General features: G+C 43.5%; 3 protein-coding genes and 1 long non-coding RNA gene across 6 annotated transcripts; 2 read left to right on the top strand and 2 right to left on the bottom strand.

Annotated features, from left to right (window-relative positions):
- Positions 1-588: 588 nt before the first annotated feature.
- rraga (Ras-related GTP binding A) lies at positions 589-4,982 on the top strand. Its single transcript, XM_019864345.1, has 10 exons — positions 589-734; positions 1,023-1,135; positions 1,660-1,759; positions 1,851-1,917; positions 1,996-2,218; positions 2,639-2,734; positions 2,824-2,946; positions 3,040-3,131; positions 3,588-3,703; positions 4,435-4,982. The coding sequence occupies exons 2-10, from the start codon at positions 1,109-1,111 to the stop codon at positions 4,536-4,538; spliced, it is 948 nt and encodes a 315-aa protein (XP_019719904.1). The 5' UTR covers positions 589-734; positions 1,023-1,108; the 3' UTR covers positions 4,539-4,982.
- Positions 4,983-7,285: 2,303 nt separating this feature from the next.
- cnga2b (cyclic nucleotide gated channel subunit alpha 2b) lies at positions 7,286-14,244 on the bottom strand. The gene is made up of 7 exons (XM_019864348.1): positions 13,613-14,244; positions 12,370-12,478; positions 11,746-11,856; positions 11,039-11,215; positions 10,700-10,807; positions 10,506-10,612; positions 7,286-9,702 (listed from the first exon to the last, which is right to left on the bottom strand). The coding sequence occupies exons 2-7, from the start codon at positions 12,474-12,476 to the stop codon at positions 8,324-8,326; spliced, it is 1,989 nt and encodes a 662-aa protein (XP_019719907.1). The 5' UTR covers positions 12,477-12,478; positions 13,613-14,244; the 3' UTR covers positions 7,286-8,323.
- On the top strand, positions 11,191-12,465 carry LOC109512528 (uncharacterized). Its single transcript, XR_002167550.1, has 4 exons — positions 11,191-11,276; positions 11,458-11,533; positions 11,752-11,867; positions 12,378-12,465. It is a non-coding gene; the product is annotated as an uncharacterized LOC109512528 (long non-coding RNA).
- Positions 14,245-16,196: 1,952 nt separating the features above from the next.
- Positions 16,197-27,228, bottom strand: pls3 (plastin 3 (T isoform)). Of its 3 annotated transcripts, XM_019864342.1 has the most exons (17): positions 27,214-27,228; positions 26,899-27,125; positions 22,546-22,651; positions 22,295-22,446; positions 20,334-20,463; positions 20,050-20,182; positions 19,659-19,740; positions 19,195-19,360; positions 18,964-19,106; positions 18,369-18,464; positions 18,099-18,294; positions 17,873-17,951; positions 17,651-17,768; positions 17,434-17,564; positions 16,937-17,060; positions 16,719-16,843; positions 16,197-16,548 (listed from the first exon to the last, which is right to left on the bottom strand). In XM_019864342.1, exons 2-17 carry the CDS (start codon positions 27,100-27,102, stop codon positions 16,416-16,418), a joined length of 2,118 nt encoding a protein of 705 aa, XP_019719901.1. In that variant the 5' UTR covers positions 27,103-27,125; positions 27,214-27,228; the 3' UTR covers positions 16,197-16,415. The 3 variants fall into 3 exon arrangements, with proteins under 3 accessions (XP_019719901.1, XP_019719902.1, XP_019719903.1); XM_019864343.1 differs by lacking the exons at positions 26,899-27,125; positions 27,214-27,228 and adding an exon at positions 25,686-25,790; XM_019864344.1 differs by lacking the exons at positions 26,899-27,125; positions 27,214-27,228 and adding an exon at positions 24,709-24,813.
- Positions 27,229-27,512: the final 284 nt, after the last annotated feature.

Below are 27,512 nucleotides of genomic sequence, written 5' to 3' on the forward strand. Positions count from 1 at the left end.
ATATGCTCAAATTATGCTAATCAGTTAAACATTTCAGGAAAAAAACCTGTATTAATATTTTTTAACTAAAAAACGTGACACGTTAAGGATACTTTTTAAAAATTACATTTGAAAAAAATCGTGTAACATTCATCTTACGTTAGGTCCCCCCCCCAATAAAATAGTGGTCTGTTTTCAACTTTTGTACTATCACATTTTGATGCAGGTTGCTTAATGTTTTTGTTTTGATTAAATCATACGACTTTTTTATTTATTGTGGCTGACAAAAAAAAAAAACATTCATTTGGCGGCATACTTTGCAAACAACTGCTCTAAAGGTTCGAGTTTACCAGTGATCCGAATGACGACAGGCAGTGTGATAAATTGATGTATGACCCCTTTTAAAAAAAAAAGTTGTATTCTTATTACTACTATTATGTGCGTTATAGAATAAACAGCCCAAAAATAGTACAGATACAGTATAACGTTCATAGTTAATTATCTACAAAATTCCCCTTTAAGGAAACTCAAACAATTGTGACGCACCCGGAAACTACGTATTATTTATTTATTTTTTTATTACTGTCAGCCACAACTGGGAGCATACGTCACGTCATGTGACTGCGGCGTAAACAGGAAGCAGCTGATCTCAATTCTTGCCTGTACCTGATATCATCAAGTAATGTACATTCTTTTACGCCAATAACTTATGTCTACTCTCGGTTGAACACGAGTAAACTTTCTGTGCAGTTTGGGTAAGATACTCTAATAGCAGTTGATTTTTTTTTTATTAGCTTGCGCTGAAGCTGCATGGCATGAATCTACCGTATGTCTCGCTAGCTGAGTTAGCTTTAGCTTAGATTTTGCTACTCGTCGGAAAGTGGACTTGCATGAAGTTAGGTAATTATTTAGAACTTCTAATTTCGCCTTGTTAGTGCGTGTAGTCTTGTTGTTGTTTTTTTTTAAGTTTCTCACCGCGTGACACGCTTGCTTAAGTGGCTCCAGTGGAAGTGAACACCTAAGTGCAAATTTGTGTGCCTCAGCTGAGTGGGAGGAAGAGGAGAGCTGCGCACAAGAAGTCACCTGATCCGCAGCTCGTTGCAAACTTCCACCGTGTCTTCTGAAGGGGATGTCCAGTTCAGCCATGAAGAAAAAGGTCGGTGACGTCCAAACATAACCGCATTTGAGTTTTGAGTGACACTGTCAAATGCGGGTTAGTTCGACGGTTGGTTCATATAATTGATGTGACTGGAGTTGACTGTTGTGGAGCGGACAGATGGGTTAAGTGAATTGTCTTGATATTCAGAACAGAAGGCGCTTTGCGTTTGCTGTCTTCAACTCTGTAATAGGTGAAAAACAGAGGGCAGATTTCTTTTGAAAATGCTTGCGTCATGAGAATCAAGGTGTCGGTCATATATTGATCAGGTCAAGAACCACACACGTGGATTCTATATATCTATATGAGAAAACCAACCGAACTATGCGCAAGGAAGCACTTGGCAGAGGCAAGAAAAAAATGGTACTGAAAGCTGTGTCAAAAAATTTTGGTTCCTTAATTAGTGTCATGAAAGTCATTAGTGGACACAATGCTTTCTGGACAGTATGCATCCATTATCTGCTCACGTTACATTATAATTCGCTGGTTGCATGTCAGTGATCTGTCAAACCCGTCTTTTTTAGGTGTTATTGATGGGGAAAAGTGGGTCAGGAAAGACCAGTATGAGATCAATCATCTTTGCCAACTACATAGCTCGAGACACGCGTCGCCTTGGAGCAACAAGTAAGAACGTCCAAAAGAGTCCATGCGTCTTCTTTCTTGCTTTTCCTATTCCTTTAATCAAATCCTTTTTGACTTATTTTGTGAACTGCAGTTGATGTGGAACACTCGCATGTGCGATTTCTTGGCAACCTCGTTCTCAACCTTTGGGATTGCGGAGGGTAAAGTAGATTTGTTGTTGATTTTCCAGCTTTTGATTGATGGGCTGCGCAACACACGCACCTCCTTTCTTCCCCCAGACAAGACACTTTCATGGAGAACTACTTCACCAGCCAGAGGGACAACATCTTTCGGAATGTGGAAGTGCTTATTTATGTTTTCGACGTAGAGAGCCGTGAGTTGGAGAAAGACATGCATTACTACCAGTCGTGTCTGGAAGCCATCCTACAGAACTCTCCTGACGCTAAAGTCTTCTGCCTCGTGCACAAAATGGATCTGGTGCAGGAGGACCAGAGAGACTTGGTAAGGTGGATCAATCGTGGCAGATTTATGGAAGGACTCAGATGAATGATCATTGACAAAAGGGGCAGTCAGAAATGCATAACAATCTGTATGTTTCCGGGTTACAATAGTTTGGGATTTTTCATTGAAGTTTGTTTTTTCATTTCCTTTTTTTACTTTTCAAATGTAAGTATTTGCAATGCATTTTTACAGTGTTTTTTGTTAGTTTTGATTAGATTTATTTTTTTTCAAAAATGCTTAATTTTAATCTAGTGTGTATTAGTTTTAATTTTTGTCTATTTGTTCAGTGGATTGAGAAAGACTAAAATGGGGACATTTTCACGCAAATTGAAGATAGCCTATTAAACCATCAACTTTTAATCGTAGTTATTTTGTTCATTTTCATGAACAAAAATAACTTTGTTTGTGTGGCCTTGACAGATCTTTAAGGAGCGCGAGGAGGACTTGAAGAGACTTTCCCGACCTTTAGCTTGCACATGCTTCAGGACGTCCATCTGGGATGAAACTCTGTACAAGGTTTGCCCGTGTGACCAGTCGCGACATTTTTTTCTGGTATTAATTCTGCCCAATGCGAGACCAAATGGTTTAAATATGTATTCCTACAGGCGTGGTCCAGCATTGTGTACCAGCTTATCCCGAACGTCCAGCAACTTGAGACCAACCTAAGGAACTTTGCACAGATTATAGAGGCAGATGAAGTCCTTCTCTTTGAGAGAGCCACTTTTCTGGTCAGAGCATCTCATGTAACACAAAGTCTCATCGGTGCACAGTGTTTGCATCCATAACCAAACATATATTCTGTATGAACATTTTCAATGCAGGTGATCTCCCACTACCAGTGCAAAGAGCAGCGGGATGCTCACCGTTTTGAGAAGATCAGTAATATCATCAAACAGTTCAAACTCAGCTGTAGGTAAGTTCACAGAATAGCATCCTTCTCAAATTGTGTGCCCAAGTGTACCCCCGGGAACATGTGCCCCCCCCGCCCCCACTAGAAAAAATGTGTAATTGCACATCCCCTGCGCTAGGTGGAAGTGGCGCGCTCATTTATTCATATTATGTTTATTCATATGAAGAAAAAACAAAAGAGGATCAAAATGCATTTCGATGAACCAGTTTGAGGAAAACAAGTCGAAATCATGCTTCCAATATTGCGGGAGTTTTGATTGCGTTTATCAGCCCATCACCAAACTTATGTTGTGGCACTTTACCTTCTTTGCTCATGCACTTTACTGCCATTCACAGGACTAAAGTAGAATTGTATCATCTGATGTCATGTTATGTCCCCCCACCCCCACCCCCCAATCAGAAAAAGCCAAAGAAACATAAAGGTTTAGGTCACCACTGACATTCTTTCATTCGATTTCAGTAAACTGGCAGCCTCTTTCCAGAGCATGGAGGTGAGGAACTCCAACTTTGCGGCCTTCATTGACGTCTTCACTTCCAACACATACGTCATGGTCATCATGTCAGACCCATCTATTCGTGAGTACTGATTGAATCATACAGCGGAGCCTCCACAGTACCGTGTCGATCACCTTTCCAAAGGGCAATATAAGTCGGGCTGGGTGATTATAGAATTGAGAATCATTATATTACGTGACCAGCCGTGAGCGTAATTTCTCCATTAAATGCGGCGCAAACGTGTGCAGCTGCAGCTTTTCCTTCTCACTTTACTTTGCACGTTGAAGTAAACAGAATCCGCCAATAAATGAAAGAAGAAACGGTAAACAGAAAGGAATAGTAACACTGATCAAACGTGTAGCCATAACTTGGCATCATCTTCCGAAGATGACGCTTTGTGGACAAAAGAAGTTCCTTCCCATTGCTTTTCGTGGCGGTATCTCCGGAGCAACATGCGGGAGGAAGGAATGTCGTCCAAAACCAATCGCAACTAAAATGAAGTGTGGAGCGATGGCATCAAACACGACACGTGCCGGACGACGCCTCCGTTCCGACGCCGTTGCTACAGCAACCAATCACAGTTAGCAAATTGCAAAAACACCGCTTGTCGAGTAAGTCAAAGTTTTCGGAATTTGAGTGGTTGGGCTGAGCCTGGCACCAAGGAATGAACATGTTTCCTATGGGAATTGTTTTTGTTGGTTGAATTTTTTATGAGAACACATATCGTATTTGATCTTGGAGGTTCCACTGCATCTCCCTTCTTGTGTTAGGTCAAATCCATTGACTTTTATATTGCATCTGTTTCCGGACAGCCTCTGCAGCCACCCTCATCAATATCCGCAATGCTAGGAAACACTTTGAGAAGTTGGAACGAGTGGACGGACCCAAGCACAGCCTGCACATGCGAATGCGCTAGTTGCCATGTGTGTTTGTCCCGCCGGACCATCTCACTCAGCCAATCAGCTCCCAGATATCTGCGCCGCTCCTTTTTCAAAATGCAAGGAGACCCGCATCCTTGCCTCACTAGATCCTCACGTTCAATCATACTTAATAGGAGGATTTTGTCTCCCGGGTCATCTTAAGTATATCAAGCAGCGCCATTTTTTTTTTTTTTTTTTTTTGCTCTTGTCAATTATTTGTCCTCCTGCGTCCGATTAAAGAATGAAACAATGCGTTTACTCTGAAGGGGGATGTTATGAACCTCACTGTTGTATACTGAAGACCCCCAGTTCTCCCTCAATGGGATCTCCCTTTTTTTTTTCCTCCCCCCCATTTCACAGAAAGAAATGCAACAGCTACTGCTCCAGTGTATGTGTGCTGTTCTTTGAAAATACAAGCAATATAGTTTTATTCAGAAATACGAAGTGTGTGTGTTTGATTGTAGCTGGAGACTACTTGAGCGCAAAACGTCATCCGCCACTGAAAATCCAGATGTGTGACGTCACATCTAGTTAAATGGGGAAAAAAAAATGTGCAGTGTTTAAATATGAACTTAACTGCCAAGAAATGTCAGTAGGGCCACAACACACTCCACAAGTACAGTAAACGAGCTGAACACACACGCACGCACACACACACACACACGTTTGTGGTTGCCACAAAAACCCCCAATTCATCCTAATGAAGTTGGGTGGAACCTTCACAAGTAACCCCAGAATACATTTCCAATTCCTTCTCATACACAAAATGGTCAAATCAGATGAGACATTAATGTGTTTGGCATCCTGGATGCATGAAACATGCTAAATATAAATGACACGACACATGAGGCCTGTGCCAGTTGTCCTGTATGTGCCATATGCTGACTAACGGTTGAACGTGTGTGTGAAGAGGGGCACGATACCAGTGTAGCAGAGCAGCTGTTAAAAAGTGTTCACAGATGCCCCCGCAGCATGTATGGTAACAAGCATGTTTTTAGCGAATGGGACGCAACAACAGCTGCATGGTGTCCCTTCCCCGATTCAACGTCGTAGCAACTTTAAAATCGTGACAGACGGAAGGGTGCAGTACATTTTTGCAGATTAAAATGGGCGCAATCTACCATCTGACAAATTTTCAACTCCCGTCTTGGCCACAGAAGCGACCTCATTAGATGAATTACAGTAATCAGTTATGATGTAATGTGGGGTACTCCCAAGCCAACTTGTTAGCTTGCTCTTGAACTCACCAACTGTTCGTAAAACGCTTAGCTACTTTTATTGGAAAGATTCCATCTGATTTTGACAACACACCATTTAATTTTTTTCATGCCCCCTCCCCATCATTTCATCTTCACACCACTGGCATCTGAAATAAGGTTTAGTACTTGAAATGGTACTTTCCACTCACTTAATAGATTCCACCTCTACAGGTCCAATACAAAAAAAAAAAAATCAAAAAATGCTTTCACAAAGATAATAATGTTCAGGTTTTTTTAATGCTGTCAGACAGGTGCTAATTTTATAATACATCTGTTATTGTGGTTGTAGTTTGTAATAATGTATAACTGCAGGAAGTCATACTCGGAGGTGTTTCTAAAATTCTGGCCTCCTTTTTAACAATACAAGGGGGTCAAATATTCCAAACATCTCCCTGTATGATGTTACCACACTGAGTACTTGTTATGCCAAGCAATAAGGAAACAATGACAATCAAAAATGAGCAATGGTGATTTATTTCTGTAAAGTGCCTTCTTCCTGTGCAGCTCAATGCAAGTCAATTAGTTATTATATTTTCTATTTATTATTCTAGTTTTGCAAAAAAAAACAAACCAAAAAAAACCCCAAAAACAAACGAACATTTACTAGCAGTGTATCTAACACCGAGGCCCAAGAATGAAAAAATTGTGTGTCGCTGACGGTATCTCCACCTGTCATCTATTGCCAAAGTGTTTATGCTCTTTGACGGGTCACTTGAGTTCCAGGAGATATGAAAAGTCTACACACCCCTGTTCAAAAACCAGGTTTTGGGGATATAAAGAAATGAGACCAGGAAAAATCATACAAAACTTTATTCATGTGACCTTTGACCCGTACGATTCTATTGAAATCGGAATAATGAATTATGAACAGTTCCAAATTGCCAAATAGTAGTCAGTTGCATTTTGACAAGGGGAGGGGGAGGCCTGCTAGAACATCTGAAATGTAATTAGAAGCACTTTAATTGACGGCAGATGTGTGCTCACTCCCATTTCAAATGAGTTGGAATGTGACTGGTTGATTCTGAACACAGTTACATCCCACTTCCAAGAGTAAGTTTAGGTTTTACTTCCCCTCTTGGCCTCATCTTTGTACGTCACAAGACCCTTGCATTTGAACAGCGATGTGTAGACGTTTTGTATCCACCTTATCTTCGGTCCCACCAAACCCCTCCAGAGTGCGGCGACCATGCACTCTTTTACTTCTTGGCTGCTGCCGACTTTTGCATTGTTCCAGCTGTGCTTATCGCCACCACTTGTGAGGCTGACAGGCATCCTGGAATGCCAAGGCTGAGCCCAATGGAAATTCCCCAAGCCGTTTTGTTCAGCGAGGGAAATTCTAATAGACTACGACAACAAAACGCCATGCGCAACGCAAACATCATGCCCTTTGTTTTATTAACCCTCCTTTTTCTATCAGACGCCTGAAGGTTTTATGCAAACGTTGACTGGTATTTTGAACTGTTCATAATTGCCTCCACAGGTACAACTGCTGAAAAAAAAACCCAGAACAATAGTATGACGCTGCCACCATCAAGGTAGTTGTATGCTGTTGTTTAAGTGATGAGCAGTGTTCTGTTTATACCAAATCATACCTTCCACTGCTTCTTTTTGAGTTATTTATTAAATAGATCAATTTGACCCATAACATGCCAAGGTGGGTTAATTAACCTTTCGCATCATCACGAGTTGTAGAGTAAGAAATGTCAGAAAAAAATGATCACTCGATTGAGCCAGAGCTTTATGGCGTTTGTGTTGTAGGTCTGACCTGGAAAGATAATTATGTTTGTGAACTCAACAAGTGGCCTTCCAGCATCTCTCCTTGGACTTTGTTCCCAGGAGGGCCGGCAAGAGGTGAGACGTTCGGGGCCGGAGCACCGCTTGTCTTGATCAAAATCCCTCAGCTGACAACAAGAGGTGTTTACACACGAAGATGCTGACAACTTATTGTACACGTGTTGTGCACATGACGAAGGATAATATTAATTTGGGGTTTTGAATGACAATCCATTACACAACCTCAATAAAACACCACAATTGCGTTTTTAATCAAGAAGACTAGCACTGCGGTGGATAAAAACAGTCAATTTATTTAAAAACAAAAAGCTATCTTTATAAAGTATCATTTCTGTACATATTGTAGTGATGTATTCGTATGTGCCTTGAGGGGCGTGGCCTAGTGACAAACATCAGGAGATTGAGTCAGTCTGCTTGTGAGTTGCAATTAGAGCAGCTCCTTGTGAGTCCTCTCAATTTGTAATTGTGCGCACTGAAAAATGCTGGTTTGTTTTCCCAAACGCACTCGAGTGCGTGTTTGGTTGCCATGTTCAAAAATTGTCAAAAGTGCATCGAACGTTGTCTCCCCTTGCCCACTTGCAAGGGCATTACTGTACCTCAATTGCCTCGTTGACCAAGCAACGGCTCATAATTCGGAAAACCCGTTGGTTAGGGCACTTGTAAGTCAAGGCACCACCGTATTCCGAAGAGAAGCGTCATCTACGTGGAGGGAGGGCCGAGGTTTCGCATCACTGACTGTCATGGCTCGCCTCCGCCCCGCAGTCCGTCTGATTCATCCGCCGCTCCAGCAGTGTGATGCGTTGCTTCAGCCTCTGCTGAGTGTGCGCGTACTCGTTGAGCAGGCGTGAAAAGCGAGTCTGGAGGCTGTCCAGGGAAGACTCCAGCCTCTCCACCTTCTCTTCCGTGTCTTCCCTCTGCAGGCCGCCGCTCTCGGCGTCGTGCTCCAGCATACCCTCCTTGATCAGGATCTCGCGGCCCCTCTCCTCCAGAACCGTCCTAGCGTCCGGATACTCCGTCACGGCTTCCATCAAGTCGTCCTTTGAGAGGCAGAACAGATCCGAGTATCCCAGGCTGCGAATGTTGGCGGTTCGACGGTTGCCCATTTTGCTCCCTTTTATATTCAAAATGCTGATTTCTCCAAAGCAGCTGCCGGCAATGAGGAGAGCGTATTGCGTCACCCCGTCGTCTCCCACCACAGCCAGCTTGCCCTCTTTGATGATATACATCTCCTTCCCGATGTCACCTTTCCTGCAGATGTAGTCTCCCGGACTGAAGACCTGGGGGCGTAATTTGAGCACGAGCTCCACCAGCAGTCCCGCCTCGCAGTCTTGAAAGATGCGTACCTTCTTCAAGGTCTCCAGGTGGACGTTGATAGCGATCTCGGCTCGCAGTTTGTTGGGCAGGTTCTTGAGCACCTCTTGCTCGTCCACAGCTTTCTTGTTGGTCCAGAGGTAGTCGAACCACTTGATGACGCGAGTCTCCAGTTCCCTGCTGACTTTGCGGAAGTGCATGTAATGCTTGATGGCGTCAATCCGAGCCTGGAACTCGGCACGGGTGGCGTTCATGTTGGCTATCATCGAACCGACGTTTCCTACAATCGTGGCAAAGATCAGGACTCCGACGAGGAAATCAAACACCACAAAAAGGTACTCTTCATCTCGCACTGGTGCCGGCATCTCTCCAATTGTGGTGAGGGTGAGCGTGGACCAGTACAGACAGTATACGTAACTCTGAGTTAGAGAGGAATACTCAGTTTTGGAGATGTTTGGGAACACCCAAGTGTCTGAGCCCAACCCTAAAGACTTGGATATGGCATAATAGATGCAGGCATTCCAGTGAATGATGACCAGAATGTAGAGCACCAAGTTGCAGATGCGGAAGATGTTGGGGTAGTCGGTGCGTGTCTCGGTGCGGTCGAAGAACTCGAACATCCGCGGGAAGCGCAGCAGGCGGTTGAACCTGAGCTGAGGCGTGTGGATGCCGGTGGAGAAGTAGGCCAGGTCGGTAGGCAGGATGGACACCACGTCCAGCTTGAATTGTAACGTGCGCACGTAGCCGTCCCTGAGCTTGGCGTGGTCCTTCACCAATAGGCCTTGCTCCAGGAAGCCTGCCGAGCAAACAGCAAAAATGTGTACAAATGTATTGCGCAATGTTGTCCCGGCTGACTTTGGGCGAGAGGTGGGTTACATCTCGGATCCGGGCACATTTGGACAAACAAACAAGCGCTCACATTCGGAGCTGATGCAGTACTTGAGCTTCATTTATACATTTAAAAACATGTCACCTGTGCGAAGCCGTACACACGTGTCCATGATGTACACCATGTCGGAGAGGTAGTCCAGCACCAGCCAGCAGATGTAATTGGCCACCTGCAATCTATCAAAACATGCCCTGTGGATTCAAATATAAAAAAAAAAAATCATTGCAATACAACCATTCTGTATTTTCATCCCTCAATCTGTTTTGTCTGTTATTACCTGGCCACAACAAGGAACCAGTTGTAGAGCACCGCTGCCGCGATGACGAATAACCAGCGGTAGTAGGCGTCGTCGGATGGAGACACCACAAAAACGTCCCATTTTTTCCTTCAGGCAAATTCAATGTTATTGGAAACAGTTGAAAGCGACGCAGACAAAAGAATCAAAGTCAATTCCTTCTTCTCATGTCCTTGGTTTCACATTCAAATTATCATCTATCCTTCCAACCGAACTTACGCAAGAGGCTGGGTACACCCTTGCCAGGAAATCACAGGGCACATGGAAACAAAAGCAACCGCGGTGTTCCCACCAAGTGCATTGCTACGTTTTGTGACATACCTGGATCCGGGCACATTTGGAGAAACAAACAAGCGCTCACATTCGGAGCTGATGCAGTACTTGAGCTTCATTTATACATTTAAAAACATGTCACCTGTGCGAAGCCGTACACACGTGTCCATGATGTACACCATGTCGGAGAGGTAGTCCAGCACCAGCCAGCAGATGTAATTGGCCACCTGCAATCTATCAAAACATGCCCTGTGGATTCAAATATAAAAAAAAAAAAATCATTGCAATACAACCATTCTGTATTTTCATCCCTCAATCTGTTTTGTCTGTTATTACCTGGCCACAACAAGGAACCAGTTGTAGAGCACCGCTGCCGCGATGACGAATAACCAGCGGTAGTAGGCGTCGTCGGATGGAGACACCACAAAAACGTCCCATTTTTTCCTTCAGGCAAATTCAATGTTATTGGAAACAGTTGAAAGCGACGCAGACAAAAGAATCAAAGTCAATTCCTTCTTCTCATGTCCTTGGTTTCACATTCAAATTATCATCTATCCTTCCAACCGAACTTACGCAAGAGGCTGGGTACACCCTTGCCAGGAAATCACAGGGCACATGGAAACAAAAGCAACCGCGGTGTTCCCACCAAGTGCATTGCTACGTTTTGTGACATACCTCAGGACCCCTTTGGCATGATTGCCATTGGCATCCGTTTGCATGTTGCTTGTGCGGCTGGGGGCGTTTCGCAGCTCCGGCCCTCTGAAGCGTTCCAGGAAGGAGTCCGGTCTCTCCTGCTCCTGGATCAAGCTCCTGTGAGCCCATTCTCTCAGTCTCACCACCAGGCTGACCAGTCTGACATGCGGCAGGAGTGGACATTCGTAGCATTTGTCGTGGGACTCGGAGCATTACACAAGTGAGGCAGTTATTTTGGTGAAGTTCTTTTCTATTCAACAGGTCTTGGATATTGATATTTAAAAATGTATCATTTTAGGGGTGCCTGCGGTAACTACATTTAACATCAACATCTGTGATGTGATCCCGGTGCCCTCATATTAGTTTTGGAAACCTCAGCCTTGCTCCTCTTGCTCATCTAGTAACAGCTTCACACAACATGCGCAACCGGAGGGAATGAAACTTGGCACCTCCTGAACGGTAGAGGCCAGGCTAAAGGTTGGTCTTGCACATTTTAATTAGGAATGAATACTTGAATTCGTTATTTATGATTGTATTATGATTATTTTACTTGTTGTCTTTCATGTTTTGTGTATATTGGTTACAGTCGCGGTTGCTGTCAAAGTGCCGAGTTGAGTTCAATTTAGTCCACCTTAAAGAACGGAAATACCGGATTTGGCTGACCTATGTTGTCTGTTGTGTGTTTTTACCTCGAGACTGCTCCGTGCCTTTGAAAAGAGTTTCTGGAGTTGCCGCCGTGAGGGTCGAGAGCAGCGACCCTTTGGAGCTCCGAGGACGTGTCGTCGCAGATGGATGGAACCCTGGAACGTAGGTCAGAAAACTTACCAATACGAAACATTACACTCCGCCAAACAAATCATGCGCTTCTCCCTGTGGCGACACTTGACAAGGTAAAGCCAAAAGTCACACTACAGTTCAAGATGCTGAAGAGAAGAAATGTCAGTCCCGCGATTAGTTTCTTGACACTAAGAGTTTCACAACAACTGGGAGTGATTCATTACACTGCAGTAGGCGAATAGTCTTTTTTTCAGAGGATAAAGAAAATATGCCTGTTTGTCTACATATGTTGCTGCAACATTTGTATACAAATGTCCGTTGCTTAAAGTGTTCACGCTGCCACATAGAGCTACTTGTTGTTGATGACGTCCAGCATCATGTGTTCGCCTTAAGTTCGTGCACTTATTGGCACTGTTCAGAGTGTACTCCCTGTGACCCCGATGAGGATAAGTAGTATTATTTATAAGAAAACATTTCTTCTTCAATTGTATGGTGGCTCATGATAAGACCTTAATACACTTTTTAAATCTTCTCACCTGCTTAGAATACTCTCGGCCCTCTCAATCTCCTCCTCCAAACTGGGCTTGACTGACAGGGTGTGGGGCGACCGATCTCTCTCAGGCGTGTGGCCCGTCATCTTCATCCCTGCCCGAAGTAGGTACAAATACGCACTTTGGCATCACACTGAGATCTATAGTAGAGGGACGTTGCATTTTTTGCAGAAGCCGATGCCACACAGCAAAATGACAGCCACCTTGAACTTTTGTTTCCTCAAAGCTAAGTAGCAACTTTGACAGTAAGCCCTTGTGTACCTCTCGTGATGTCACCACACACACACACACACACACTCAATGCAAGACTGCTCACGTGATGACAGGCATGGACCCGTGTTGCTAGTTTATGGTGTGTACGTCAGGCTCCAGTCAGGGGACCGTGGGCCCCAACTTAAAATGGAAAGCAGCCGCTCGCAGCCTTGTGAGGATGAGCGACCGGACAAGACGGTGGCCCTATGCAGGCTCGGAAGCTCTGAGAGGTATTTAGTTGACTGTTACCACCGTGTGACTAATTGGAGGATCATTAATGAAAACACACGGAGGCGTCTTGAAGCTCTGAGAGCAAATCAGCTGCTCTCCCATGTGGCCTGTGTCACTTTGGTAACCAGCGGACTGTGTGTGTCTGTCACCTACGCTGCATCACCGCTCTGTTTAATGACTTGTACAGATGAAATAACAGCATGGCCTCCTAAATGTAGGAAAACTCACATTTTGCTCCAAGCAAAGAGGCAAAAAAAGTGTTCCATTCATCAATTAGACTAAGTGATTAACTAGCAAGCAAAAAATTCCCAAATAGACAAATTAAATGCAGCGTAATCAAAGCTTCCCCAACAACGGTGCATTCATTCAGAATTAATTACATTTTGGTTTAGAATCGATGGATGGACATATTCAGGTTTTTTTTTTTTGGTTTTTTTTTTTTAAACTAAGTGCCAAAGAATAGTTGAATACAAAATAATAATAAAGATGGCAATACCCTATTTGATCCCCCCTTAAAAAATGCTTAAAATAGTCTGTTTTATACATGCAAAAGTTACAGTTCAGTGCAAATCAACAGAAAAATATATTTTTTTTCTGTCATTTCATCTCTATTCGATCCACAGCAAAAAAGATATTTCCTTCGAAATCTGCACAATAAAATGCCAAAATACCATTATAAAACGTAGCCATGCGAATTTCAAAGAAAAATGAGAAAATACAGAGAATCATACCGAGTTGTTCCTACCTTTGATCACTTTATATTAGTCCACTAACATCCCCACAGTGTCCTCACACAAGACACGACTCACTCCATGTCTGATTGTAGTAAGGGATGCAGCAGCGAAATTAAATCCGATGAATGCAATCACGTAACATAACCTGACCTCCTCCTCCTGTTTAGGAGTGCGTCCACTTGACACAGAGGCAGGAAGGTTGGCGGAAGAGGTGCGGCAGCCGATGAAGGGCGGGGAAAATTGCACAAGGTGGAGAGAGACAGAGCAGGTTGAAACTCAGAACGTTTCACAGAACGTCGAGTTTGTGGACAGGAACGTGCGTTTCACGTCGATCAAATAGCAACGATTCACTCCAAAGACAACATCTTTGAGAAACAAATATACCGTAATGGAGAATACAGTGAGTCTGACCATCTTTCTTGATGTGCTGGAGAAAGTGAGAAATGCCTGCAGACATTTCAAGGTGAACTGAAAAAAAGCACAAACTTATCGGAAAGGAGACTAATTAAAAAAAATGGAAGGCAAAGCATCTAAAGTGAAGGCAGTTTTTCTTTTCAATGAAGCTTGAAACACAAAAGATGGAAACCACAGGAGACGACGTCTAGTTTTCTTGCCATTCAGCTGAAACAAAATGCGTTAAATGATTCCCCCACAAGAAAAAAAAATTGTACAGGCCTGCAGGGAGTAAAGCCCAAAGGACTTCATGTCTGCCTGACACTCAGGCCACTGAACTGTATACACGTCAATCTGTCACCACTCTTCCTTTGTGTATTGAAAACAAACAACTTTTTGACTAATAAAGCATAGTGTCACCTACAATTAAACATACACTAAAACCACCTTTAAATCATGTATTTTCTCCTGTGGCAATGGAAATAAAGTGTGGTTTAAAAAAAAACTCGGAAAAATACGTACAGTATCAACCCACAAAGGGCTACAACAATAAACAGGACCGTCGAAGTAGGCAGCAATAAAAAGAAACGGAAGCTGTAATGAGGCAATGATCATAAAATGTCACTGCCACTCCGGGGAACGGTGCAATAAACAGGAACAAAAAGGAACTTGTTGCTTCTGCTAACAGCGGGGACACTCTGTGTTTCTGTAGAATTGGCATGGGAACTTAAATGTAATTTTTTTTCCCATCAGTGCTACTGGGGGGCCTTCATAGGCCCATGCCCTTCCTAACCGGTTATATAACAAAATGTCTCTAATATGGACCAAAAAAAAATGCATGTTTTGTTTTTTCACTGATCCAATGTACGGTATGGAACATCATATTTCGGGCCTTCAACATCAATGTGTTTGAACAATCGAAAAAAAACAGTGATTTCCCCGGTGTGCATAAATTTTTTTTTAAACCCTCATGAACAGTAATCTGAAATCAAATGCGAGAACTCATTTTGTGCACCCCCCCATTTTTTTTTTTTTTAAATCACTCAGTTTTATTCAGGTACTGTTTGTGAGCAATGTGCTATCCCTCTATGGCAGGGGTGTCAAATTCATTTTTGTCGTGGGCCACTTTGGAGTTACGTCTTCCTTCGGAGGGCCGTTAAGACAGTGAAACCGAATAAATGTTTAATCATCACATCACTTATATACAAAAAATGATGGCTCACTAGTTTTGAAATCAGTCAAGTATTTGTTCAATTATTGCTCAAGTGAGTGTAAACAGGGCAACAGAATTATTGCAAAATGTCGCCGTTATTTATTACGTATGGCAATTTGAGATTTCGGTACATATTTCAGCAAGGATCATGGAAGTTGACACAGATGATTTGCTTTCGCGGGCCACATAAAATGATGTGGCGGGCCAGATCTGGCCCCCGGGCCTTGACTTTAGACACCAGTGCTCTATGGTAGGGTGATGCATCACAAAAGTAACAGCATTCCCGTGTTGATCCAAGATCTACAATTGGGATTGGATTAATTTTCAAAAAAAAATTTACAAAAACAGCAACCCTTCAAGTTTTCAAAGTCATATTTATTGTTACAAGTGAAGAAGCACTTTGGAGTAGACATGACCCCGACGGCCAAATACAATTCGGCCATCGTGGGGAGTAGAGGTTTCATTTAACATTTGGTAACGATTGAATTCAAGAAAAGGCAAAAGCTCAACACTTCCAGTAAAAGGTTTGTCTTGGAGACAAGACGGCACATCGGAGAACCCTGATCACCTGCTTGTCATTGGACACAACAAAATACAATAACATAACAGAAGCCCAGCTCTCTGACTATCATATTACCTCACTTTATGGTCCCACAAAAATACACAACGTACAAAAATACGGACAGCATATACAAGAGTGGTCGTCACTATAGTTTTGACCGCATGTCGTCTGTGTACTGATATGTAAAGAAGTGGATGAGGCATGCATGAATGTTGCGGGGTCTTTCTGAAGCATGCGTCACCAACTTCCTCTCGTCCTTCTAACACTAACTGAGGAACGTGTGGACATCGGTGGCAGTAAACAACGCGTAAACCTTTGAGCTGGAATTATGCATAGATGCTTTAGGAAAAACGAGATTCTAACATGCTTATCCAACAACATCCTTACATCCAACAAACAACAAACAAGCTTAACATCCAACAAAATGCGAGTATGGCATTTTTAAACAAGAGCACGTCGTTCTTCATGAAACCTCCAGTCTTCCGAAAAGGCAGCGATACCTGCAATTTGATGCGTTTTCAATCTTCTTCACGATAATCCTTCAGGCGGCGATGCGGGGCTGGGCTGGGGAAAAAGGGGATGTTCCAAAAAGATGGCTGTCGTGCGGGTGGCAGCAAGTGTCACAAATGATCACAGCCAGTCTTCTTTAGACTCGCTTCATCCCTCGACCCATCAGGCACGCAAAGACAGTCATCACCATTTTGGGCTTGACCTCCACAAGGTCCTCGGGGAGGGCGTAGACACGTGCTCCAATCTTTCTCGCCATGGAAATGGCATATCTGGAGAAACAGAGAGCATTGGGAAAATTGCTTTGCGACCGCAAGACTTGCTCTTTTGCTGGTTTGAAAGTGTGTGTGTTAAAAATTTCACCCGGTTGCGTGTGGGTTTAGAACAGAGACAGGTCCACGGTACATTTAACAGACAAAACAAACAAAAAAAAAAAGCATACTTGGCATTCTCCAGCTTGTCATCTTCAGATAGGTGTCCCGTTTTCACCAGGTCAGCGTTGATGCTGCCGGGCTGAATCGCGTCGATCAGCTCCAGTACTGCCAGACTGTTGCTGATCTCCTTGTCCTTGTCACCGTACACAGAAAAGCACAATTTGGTGATTTAACCTATTATGTCACCAAAAAAAAAAAAAAAAAAATACATTGAAAAAAGGTTTACCTTAAAGCTTGAAATCTTGGTCTTCTTTCCAGCTTCTGCCAATGTTTTGTTGACCCATCTGACAATGATGTCATCATTGACCTTCTCCCCACCACCCAGTTCCGCCAGTACATTAAGAGTGTACCTGCAACACAACACAGGCTGCATGTTACCTGGGCCTATTTATTATTTTCATCGAATCAATTTCACCTCTTCTTTATACAGACATAGCCGTTCCTAATTCAGCCTTCACTGTGATCACAGATTTAAAGCCATTCTTTTTTTGTCGGTTTTTACAATGCACAGGCAAATCGGAGGTTTCAATGTATACTACAATTTCCATGTTATCAGCAAGGAAAAAAACTATTAAGTTCACAGTAGCAATAACAATGTCAACAGTCGGGTCTTTGTGACACACGAGGTGACGTGAGCTCATGCGCCCGGTTTGCGCTCACATTGTCAATGTGCTTGGTGAGCAATAATGCAATTGATTTTTCTTTATTTCTTCATTTTTTTACCTTCTCATGAGCTGCCACACCAGCGCCAGGGTGAGCGTCGCATTGCCGTCGTTCAAGTCCGTCCCGCCGATGCCGACCAGGGAGAACTTGGACATTTTGCCGAGTTCCACGGCGTAGTTGCAGTTCTCCAACTGGATGGATGAAGGCATTCAAGACCAACACGTGAGCATGAGTCGTGGATGAGCGCCTTTAAAAAAAAAAAGAAATCGACATTGACCTTCTTCATGTTGACTCCCAGCTTAGGGTATGGAGGCCTGTTGACTTTGTTGTTCCAGTCAACCTCTACTTTAATCTTCTCGTAGAGCTGCAGGATGATAATGGCATCTTGCAGGTCTCTGTAAAACAACATTGTAGGTTCATTTTGAACGGTGAAACTACTCAAGAGAAACATATTCCAGGCCTACCATTACGAGTGTAAAGATGTTGTTGTGGTACTTACACATAGAGATGATTGACGGTTGGGTTCACGCCCAGGGAGTTCATCCAGTTTCTAAATGTCCGCTCCTCTCGTGTCTCACCTAGACGGCAAAACAAACAAAAAAAAAAGGATCATGGCATTGATGAGGCTTTCTGGAAATCTGAATTTGTGCATCAGTTAAATCACAGATCGTCACATGGGTTTTTAAGTCTAATAGCATCCATTGACCGTCCCCCTCCAAACTCACCTTCCAGAAGGTTCCAGTCGATGTCCTGGTTCTCAGGTTTGGTCAGAGCAGGGTATTTGTTGAACAGATTGGCCACAAAGGCCAGATTAAGTTTGGGGTTGCCGCTGACTACATCAGCCGGAGTGACGAACTGTCGACAGCCGAGCCGGTCGGCCTGCGTCAGCATAGCTTCCGCCCTCTTCATGTCGTCTCTCTCCTGCATGGCGCACAGGCATTTTCATCAGAGACTCGTTCATGCGAGGTACCGACGCTTTGCGGCGCTGCACTTACACTGAAGCCCGACATGTTGATGTCTATGGCCGGCTTGTCTTCCTCTGTACCTTTTGGAGCGATCTGGTTGAGGAGGTGGAAGTAAGCCCTTGAGTCCTGGGGGAAAATCGCATAAAAACAACACGGCCGTTTTCAGATATGTCAAGATATATTTCACGTTGGTGACAATGAGAGTTGTCGTACACCCTGGACTGATCGCCAGTCATTTAATAGACACAATGTTACAAATCACTTAACATAAACGGAATAGCATCAATGGGATAGTAAAACAGATTAAAAAAATGCTTTTAATTGGACAGAAATATATGTATTATTAATGCAATGGTATTGTGCACATACTGAATAACATACTATTCCACAAATTCTGATAATGCCTTCTCCGGAGCCGTCAATCATCCTTGCTTACACAGGTTTGCTTACCGATTCATTTTGGCCGTGAGCCAAAGAACACTAGAGGGGTTTTCACAACCAATCGAATCCGATTTTAGCGGACGTGCAGGCGGATATTACAGGTCTGCGTACGCAAACATCGTTTTGGCCCAGTGTGCCGATAAGACCGACATCTGTGTTAGTGACCTTTTGCGTTCGTGCCAACCTTGATGTCAGAGCTGAAGTTGTTGATCTTCTGCCAGCCGGCGTTCTCCAGATGGAAGTTAGCCCAGCGGAGCAGGAGTTCTTCAGGGGACAACTTCATCAAGTCCTCCAGGGTTTCGCCCTCCCTCAGCAGCGCTGCCAAGGCTGTCATACGGGGTGACAATGATTGAGGGTAAGCAACAGAGAGAAAAAAAAAAAAAAACCTTGCCGTGTACGTGATGATATCCTTTACCTTCATTTCTGCTGAGCTCGATGTCGGCAAACAACCCGATCTTGATGATCTGCCACAGCAGGCCCAACACGAGGTGGGGTTTGCCAGCCTTCAAGTCTAAAGCGCCGATGTTGACAACGTGGCAGCCGATGGCCGAGGCGGAGTTCAACGCCAAGTTAAGATTCTCCTGTTAAAGGTCAGTGATAGTGAAACAGGTGTCAAACTCGGATTCCCGATTATGGCTGCAATCTGTACCCAGTTTATCAAATTAATCACCTCGAGATCGCCAGTCAGTCACACGGCAATTTCAAAATGATTTAGCCATCCATTTGTTGTGTGAGTGTCATAATCCAATGAGGCAAAAATACATTTTCCGTGCTTTCACAGCCATAATGGCCCTCTGATGGGAACCAATAACTACCGTACAACCCGGCCTGTGGCAATAATGAGTTTGAGACTTCAGAAGGGAAGAAGGATTAACTGACCTGTACTGTAAAGGGTGTGAGCTTCTTCTTGTTTATGGTCCTCTCGTCAATGGTGTCTGGCACTGATTGGTTGATCATTTTGCTGCATATCATAAAAAAATAAATAAATCAACAAATTTTTTTTTTTTCCAAGCATTAAATCACAGACACCCTGACGAGGTGACTTCAAGCCAGTATGGATAGGAAAGGGAATTGCGGTTTGTATTGAGTAATGTCTATTTGCTGTTCTGGTCATGTATTTTGCAGCTGCCAAGCTTTATGTAACAGTACTTGCATACGCCCCCACCAAAAAAAGATTTTACAGGCAATGATAAATCAAACACTGATTTGACATTTACCGTGTGGCCACACTTTTAATTGCCGCCATGCAGTGAAAAGGAGGAAGTCTCACCAGAGTAAGATACCGTCAGCTACGGATGTGAACAGAGAGTCTGTGTTGAGATCCATGGGCAGGACATGTTGACAGTCAGGGTCATTTTCCAGAGCGCTGTTGATCCACTTGGCAAAAGCGAATCGTTCCTCCTCTGACCGGGTTGCAGATGGAATCAAGAGGCATCACATGAAAGCAAAAACCGACAGTATTGGTGTACTATACAATTTGGTTTGACAGTGATGGCAAATATAGGCATTAACAACAGAGGAGATGAAACCTATTGCTAATAAGAATGTCCTTACCGGAGTACGAGTGTTGTGTTCCTTCACTTGACAGCTCCGACATGCCTCCAATGGCGAGGATGCCATCTTTTTTGTTGATGACTTTGCGGAAAGTTTTTGCTACTTCGCTGCCCTTCAGCTCGTTCACAATCTGTTTCAAGACCAAAGGGAAAATTTGTACTCAGCAAATTGAAATACATTTCATTTTACAGGCGTACATTTTTTTAAGCCAGGACACAAAAAAACAAAAAAAAAAACAACGAACAGCCAAGCGTACTGCTCTTAAGAGCAGGTTGTTGAGTCTGCTTTTCAGTTTGGTCTAACAGGAAAAACAAAATGTTTGGACTCAACTTATTTAGCTTATTGGAAATAAATTGGTCCACTGACTCAATCTAACAGCTGCTAGACCACAAGAATTGTTTTTGAATCACTTTCCATGGAATTTGTGCCAGCCACACTTGTTGCAACTATTACACTACAGCACTGTATATCATTTATTTATTTTTTTGTAATCTTTGTTGTCAGCCAGCCAGCACTACCCAAGGTCAGTCGGCCGATGCAGCAGCATAGTTGGAATGTCTCATCATTGCCATGACGACAGCGTGAGGCACCAAATTAACTACATGTTTCTGAACGCCACATCTGTTCTGGGGGAGGGACAACCTAACCTAACAAAGACGCCTAATGTTGCAGCTTCTGCATTGTCTTTTTAGGTAGAAGGTGATCATTTTTTTTTTGTCAAACTGTGACTCAAAATAGACTCAGCATAACATTTTGTTAGTAGCTACATCAAGCGGAAGCAGACGCTAGACACACAAGCCCAGCTCTGACTAACTTTCCAAATACTCAAGTCCAAAAAAAAAAAAACAGAAAACGCTTCTGTGACTGTAAGGATTGATTTGATATGAATCACAAAAAGAGCGCATGTGAGCAGCATCCGAGAAGGCTGATTCGACAAGATATGTAGCCTAATTCCGGGATGTCATGTGACACTAAACAAAAGTTATGGCTACACCACTGATGACCAGGCACACAAGACTGCTGTTGGGAGCCCAATGCACAATAGTCTTGTGTTTCCAAAATTCTGTTCAGCGCCAAAGCACATTATTTTAGAGTTTATTTGCATTTCACAACATCACAAAAAAAAAAAAAAAAAAAAAAAGCATGACCAAAAGTACATTGTTAGCCTAATAGCATCATTGCCCAAGTCATATTTGAACATTTTCGGAAAAGAAATGTCAACAAAGCGTTTGAAGCAAACAACAAAATAACCATAAACTGCATTTTTTTTTTCCCCAGTGCAAATGGCTCCCTTGCATAAAAATTAGCATTCAAGGCTGACACAAAACTGCTGAACAAAAAACCAACATTAGATTATGTTTATATCATTCAATTCAGATTTATTATTCAGGAAGTGAATTTCTATAGTTTGCAAGAGTACAAAATGGGTCGCTACTCTGAGAGAGCAAAAATGGGTCGCTATCAGAGCCTGCTGCCGGTGTGCACTCCTCTCAAACACAATGGCACCGCCGTGTTCAGCAGTGACCTCAGAGGCGGCCGGATGCTGCCCCTCCCAAATACAGTGCTCATTATTAAATACTTGCTTTGAAATCATTGGCAAAATCCTTGAATCGTGTTATCCATAAATTGCAGCGTTCTAATAATTTATAACCAACGTCCCCCTTTGAACTATCAATCATTGATAGAGCAAGTCATATTTGAGCTGTGATTCCTGCTGCCGTTCTGCCATTTAATACTTAAGGGAAAAAAAATAATAGGACACCACCAGTAGGCATAGGACAATAATTGTCCCACAAACTTATCACGATAAAGGATAGTAAGTTTTTTCGGGAGGTGGAGTGCGGGATATTTGTGACTAAAGTGGGACATAATCATAAATTTATCGAGGATTTTCACAGTGCCACTCGTGAGGGTCTTTCCATTGAGGGGTAACAAGCCGCTCCAGACATAACTCGGCTTACCGCAAGGAACTCTTTGAAGCTGATCTTGCTGTCGTCATCGCGATCCAGTTTCTTGATCATATCTCTGATCTTGTAACCTGGCTGCGGAAGGCCAGTCTCTTTCAGGACTTCGGTGAGTTCATAATCATTGATGAAACCATCGTGGTCCAGATCTGCAGCAACAGAAGAGATTTTTAACACTAAATATTGCGCACAAAAAAAAAAAAAAAGGGACAACAATCATAATTCATGCGCGACACTTCTCTACTCACCAATCTTCCTAAATATCTCCTGCATGTCCTCCAGTTCCTCATTTGATATTTTGCCAGACATTTTTCTGTGATTGACCTGAGGATGGTCAGTCAGCGAAAGGTGGGCCTGCAACGAGAACAAAAATTAAACAAAAAGACAAAACATCACTAAGTAGATGTTTGCAGCTACAACTTAAAGGCCGCTCTGATCACAAACCAACCTTAACTTTTGATCAAAAAAAAAATCAATAAAACGCTTTAAAAAAAAATTGTTTCAGTTTGGCAAAGAAACACAAGCAAACTGAAAAATGATGATGAATATTTTGACTCCCTTTTGTTGGGGCAGTCAGCATGCAAAAGCCCTGCGGCCACAAAACAGTGTGAAAAGATCCAGTAACATGACGCAAGTCAGCCAAACTCCCCTGAAACATTGTATTTTGCTTTCCCCCAACAGTGTTCCCAAACTACTTGGAGACTGCAAAAGCCAAGGAATGCACAGGGGGCCTTGTGCAGTTTGGGCTTTCCTGCGAGAAGGGCGTGATGCTTCTCCAAGTCCAAACCGGTGTGGTGGCATTCCTCGCGAACACAAATGTTCACACAAAGCAAAGATGAAGCTAAAACGGCAGCGACAAGCGGCAGATTTTCCAGACAGAAAAAAAAAAAGGAGTTCTTGTTTCCTGATTTGAAATCCAGACTGGTGAGTTTCAGGACATCTTAGTCAGAAATACCAGGCAACGATATAACCGCAGAAATGTTGGTTTTGCAGAGTCTTACGTTTCTCTTTGGCAAACAATGAACTCAATAACTAAACTTCCCTCTTCCACGAGTGAAAACCATTAACAGTCTTGATGAAAGCTGATGAACAGCAGCCATGTGGCCTCAAGAGATTAGCCCAACAATCATCGAGATAAGTCTGCTGACATTTAAGAATAAAGTCAACTGTAACAGTCAAACTTAAAATGTGACTCTGAAAAAAAAAAAAGAGAATGTTTTTCTTCTGCAAAATGTTACTATATCTGGGCAAGAACCAACCGAGCTCCATTAGGGGAAAATAACCGCGCTACTATATTTAACCTCTCCAGAAGGATGTGAAATGCGTCTGCGGCCGCAACAAGGGCCGACACACATTACCTCATTTGCCGGCCCCTTGTCACACACCCTCGACAGAGGCTGAGTGGAAACAGAAGAGGGGTTAAGTACACAGAGCGGGGCCCGCAGATGGCGACGGACAAATGTGAGACGCGACGCTGGTGGCAGAAAAGAAAAGAGCGTTTGTAATCGCCGCATGAAACCATGGCCTTAAATGTGAGTCAGGCAGTGAAAAAAAAGGCAGTTGTCATTTCGGACAGCTGGAGCATTGGCAGTTGGCTTTTATGGAGGATTTTCAAATGATGTTTTGATTTACGTCTTGCGTTCTTCAGAGTTGGGGAGATACATTTTTTTTGTTTGTTTACTTGGATATCACTCACGAACGTACTTTAGCTTTACCAACAGAAATTATACAACAGTACAATGACTTCTTGAACTGTCTTTTGCAAGGCACTATTCAGTGCTGTTCATCAACAGAGACATCCTTCTTTCTCCCCATTATGGGTAAAACTGTGACGTAATAGTGAGGAACAACCTCCTTCCATTATTTTCCTTTAGTTGGGTACAGTTGGGAAACCAGTTATCAAGCAAGTCTGAGACAGACGAGCAAACAACATATACAAAAGGTACAAAAAGGCTCGCTGGATGATACTACAATGGGCCGTATGTGGCACTAAAACTGAAAACAATGTTATGACGGTGTTCAGGTTTTTATTCATCCACGCCGTGTGATTACAACGGCTGGAGGTGGATCTAGGAGACTCGCTTCCCGATGATTTGATTAAGTGGAGTAGTGCGCAGACACGCCCGGCACAATAGATTTTAACTGTCGGGCCCAACCGCCTGTGCACGTGAGGCAATGTGATTCACGATCTTTTGAGCATGCGGTATATGCAGAGCCACTTCCTCTTCATGGGGCATGGATAAAGATAGGCCCAGCCACATTCATTGACAGGTGAATTGTCACTGTCACACAACTGCTGCATGAGGAAGCAAAACAGAACTCGCGCCAACGATGGCTTCAAGCAGGGCGCGGTTTTGCCACTTGATTAAAGAGGCCGAAGACAAATCTCAATATTCAAATGACCGGCTCACCTTTTGTGACTGGAACAACTTGCTTCGTGAAGGTCACTACTTAACAGTCAATGAAAAGATGTAGGTGTGGTGAAGTAAAAGAGCACAGCTTCTCAACAGCCGTCACTTAGGAATGTTGCTGGACGGGTTGGAAAAGTTTGGAATCAAGGCGGCCTTTTCAACCACAGACAAACCAACGCACCTTAGATATGATCTGTACAAATACTATTTCTTCGCCAGTGCAATCCTTGGTATTGGTTCATTCTGTGCCTTTTGGGAGATGTTCTTGGACTGTAGCCCATACATCACCTCCCGGCAGATGAAACAAACATTGTTTGTCCATTTTCTATATCGCTTACCCCATTTAGGACCACGAGAGGGGCTGCAGCCTATCCAGATGAATTCAAATGAAAGGCAGAGTGAGTATAACCTATATTACCTCCGATCAATTGCAGGACGATTAACAAATTGGGCAATGAATGGGAAGAGCCCCCATTCAAAGGGGACACACTAGCCCATCAGATAAGATAAGATAAGATAAGAAAACCTTTATTAGTCTCGCAATGGAGAAATTCCCAATTCACAGCAGCAAAGTTATGAAAGGAAGAAGTAGAACAGCAAAATATAGGAGCTGCTGGAAAGCCAGCCACTCTCGCGGCGCCATTTTGAAGTCAAAATAAAAACAACACAACACATAGGACACAAGACAGTCGTGCAATCTTCACCACTTTTCTGCATACACTTTGTTGTCTGAAGCAGTTATAGATGAAAGAGGAGAGGATCAAAGTGTCCTTTCACCGGTGGATCAGAGACGTCATGCTGAAAATGTGCACACGTCTGCTACAAGCTAAGTTTTGAAAGCAAACACGAAGCTGTAGCGTCCATTGACGAAAAGTGTTTTATAGTTCACTTCTCCTGTCCCACATAATCCGATAACATGTAATTGAAATATTCACTTTAAACAAGGTCCCCTCGCACAATGCGGGTAAAAGACTTACCAGAAAATGTGCGCTAAGTACAGAAAAGTGAAAACGAGCAGCAAGCCAAGAGTGAAGGCACCCGTTTTAGTGCTGATGGCACAAAAAGTGGGCAAACCTGTTTCACGAACACACAGCTACTAGTGTGCGAGGGGCGGCCCACACACGTCACACCCTCTTGCTGCTGCTTGACTGTCTGGTTTGTCTTTACAAAGACAACATCCCATCTGCATTTAAAGCACACAGGTGCCCACGAGGTTTTGTGCAGGGGAAACTTTTTTTTTTTCTGTAGTCATGCCACACATTCAATGGCAAATACCAATCAAGGCAAACCAGCCATTTCCCCCCCAAATAGAAGTGCAAGCAACACTTTTTCCACTTCCAGCACTCTGACTAATCCTTTAGAGTCCTCACGCCAGTATAATGTGAAGGCAAACTGCGGCTGTCTTCCAACACTAGACTGCGAGCAAGCCGCCTCACCAGATGATGGTTACACCTGGTAAAACACTTAACACAACTTTATATGCCATGTGGCCGCTGGTTTACAAGCTCAGTTTCAGTTTCTGTATGGTAAATTCACTGACATCTACAAACAACTGCGTGTACATTGGGGTATCTGATAGAACAGAAATGTGTACATGAGGGAGCGGCACATAACCAGTGAATCATTTACTGGTATAGCGCCAGCATTAAACATTTGCGCCCCCCGCAATAAAATACATAACAAGGCAGGTAGGTCTGTCATCAGAGGCGCAACAGTCAGGTAACACACGCGTCCGCACGCGAACGTGTGTTTAATGATTTAAATGGGGCGCAACTAGTGTGGATGGGCATATTTTTTTTTAACTGGCGTCCATTCCGGTGTATTCCCTAAGTGACTACTGACGAACAACTGTCATTCTAAAACCACATTTACCAAGTCTCCGAAATGCGATCTTGTAAAACTTTTATTACAACTTTAAGGCTAACATTTGCGCATAGATGAGTAGGGAGTAAATTGTAGACGTGGGATGAATAGAGTGGAGTAGAAAAACACACAAAAAAAAAGCAGCAAATGCTCGACTGCCAGCAGACAAGATTCACGTTAACAGACGGCTAACTATCCTTGTTGACTCACACTAATCCAGCGATCCTCGGCGGGACGCGACTACGAAGATGAACACATGAAAGGCGTATTGTACATTCAGTCGAATGCACCTCGGGCTAGTCAAGAAGACAGGAAATCGGTACTCACTCTCGGTTCGCCTGAAATTCCAGACGGCGTCCAGCTCGCAGTGCGGTCTTCTCCACGTCGAGTGCGAAGTAGTCCGGAGTTGGAATTCTTGTCCCGCCCTGCAGTGGCGTCACCGCCCGCCGGACTGCTGGTGAATGGAGGATGCTGTGGCGGCGAGAGGCTTTTTACCAACTCGCTCTTTTTCGCTGCAGGAAAGGCCGACATACTCGTAACCCTCAGCAGGCTCTCTATAATAGAACGCAGTGGACGTGCTTTTGATCAGCGGTTCGTGCTAAATTAACTAGGCTAACCGATCCGTATCAAACCTTACCTTACCTTTGTCGCGTAGGGAAGTGAAGTGTTATTCTGAAAACCCCAACGTAGCCTTATCCCAAAATATGTCTTTGATGGGTACTTTGTAGCTTTTGTCTACGTAAAATGTCTTTATATTGACCTCTTTAAAGTCTATGACGTCACAACGCAGTATACGTCCTTTCATGTTCGTGGCGTCACCCCCCCCCCACACACACACTGAAGTGGACTTCATTGTTTAAACCAGAACTCTCTCAAAACATTGAAACTATGCTTCCGTCTCAATGTCTTTGATATTTTTTAATTGTCTTTTTTTTTTCAGT

This window comes from Hippocampus comes, unplaced genomic scaffold (assembly GCF_001891065.2).
Source record: "Hippocampus comes isolate QL1 unplaced genomic scaffold, H_comes_QL1_v1.1 scaffold57, whole genome shotgun sequence".
Taxonomy (NCBI): domain Eukaryota; kingdom Metazoa; phylum Chordata; class Actinopteri; order Syngnathiformes; family Syngnathidae; genus Hippocampus; species Hippocampus comes.

Excerpts from the sequence above, each read along its gene's own strand:
- rraga (XM_019864345.1), top strand. The coding sequence starts at position 1,109 with ATGTCCAGTTCAGCCATGAAGAAAAAG. Across the intron at positions 1,136-1,659 it reads GTTCAGCCATGAAGAAAAAG|GTGTTATTGATGGGGAAAAG; the intron begins GTCGGTGACGTC and ends CGTCTTTTTTAG. Across the intron at positions 1,760-1,850 it reads GCGTCGCCTTGGAGCAACAA|TTGATGTGGAACACTCGCAT; the intron begins GTAAGAACGTCC and ends TGTGAACTGCAG.
- cnga2b (XM_019864348.1), bottom strand. The coding sequence starts at position 12,476 with ATGAAGATGACGGGCCACACGCCTGAGAGAGATCGGTCGCCCCACACC. Across the intron at positions 10,613-10,699 it reads TGGTTCCTTGTTGTGGCCAG|GGCATGTTTTGATAGATTGC; the intron begins GTAATAACAGAC and ends TTGAATCCACAG. Across the intron at positions 9,703-10,505 it reads GTGTGTACGGCTTCGCACAG|GCTTCCTGGAGCAAGGCCTA; the intron begins GTGACATGTTTT and ends TTTGCTCGGCAG.
- pls3 (XM_019864342.1), bottom strand. The coding sequence starts at position 27,102 with ATGTCGGCCTTTCCTGCAGCGAAAAAGAGCGAGTTGGTAAAAAGCCTC. Across the intron at positions 22,652-26,898 it reads GAATTTCAGGCGAACCGAGA|GCCCACCTTTCGCTGACTGA; the intron begins GTGAGTACCGAT and ends TTCTCGTTGCAG. Across the intron at positions 17,769-17,872 it reads ACCGTCAATCATCTCTATGT|AGACCTGCAAGATGCCATTA; the intron begins GTAAGTACCACA and ends GTTGTTTTACAG.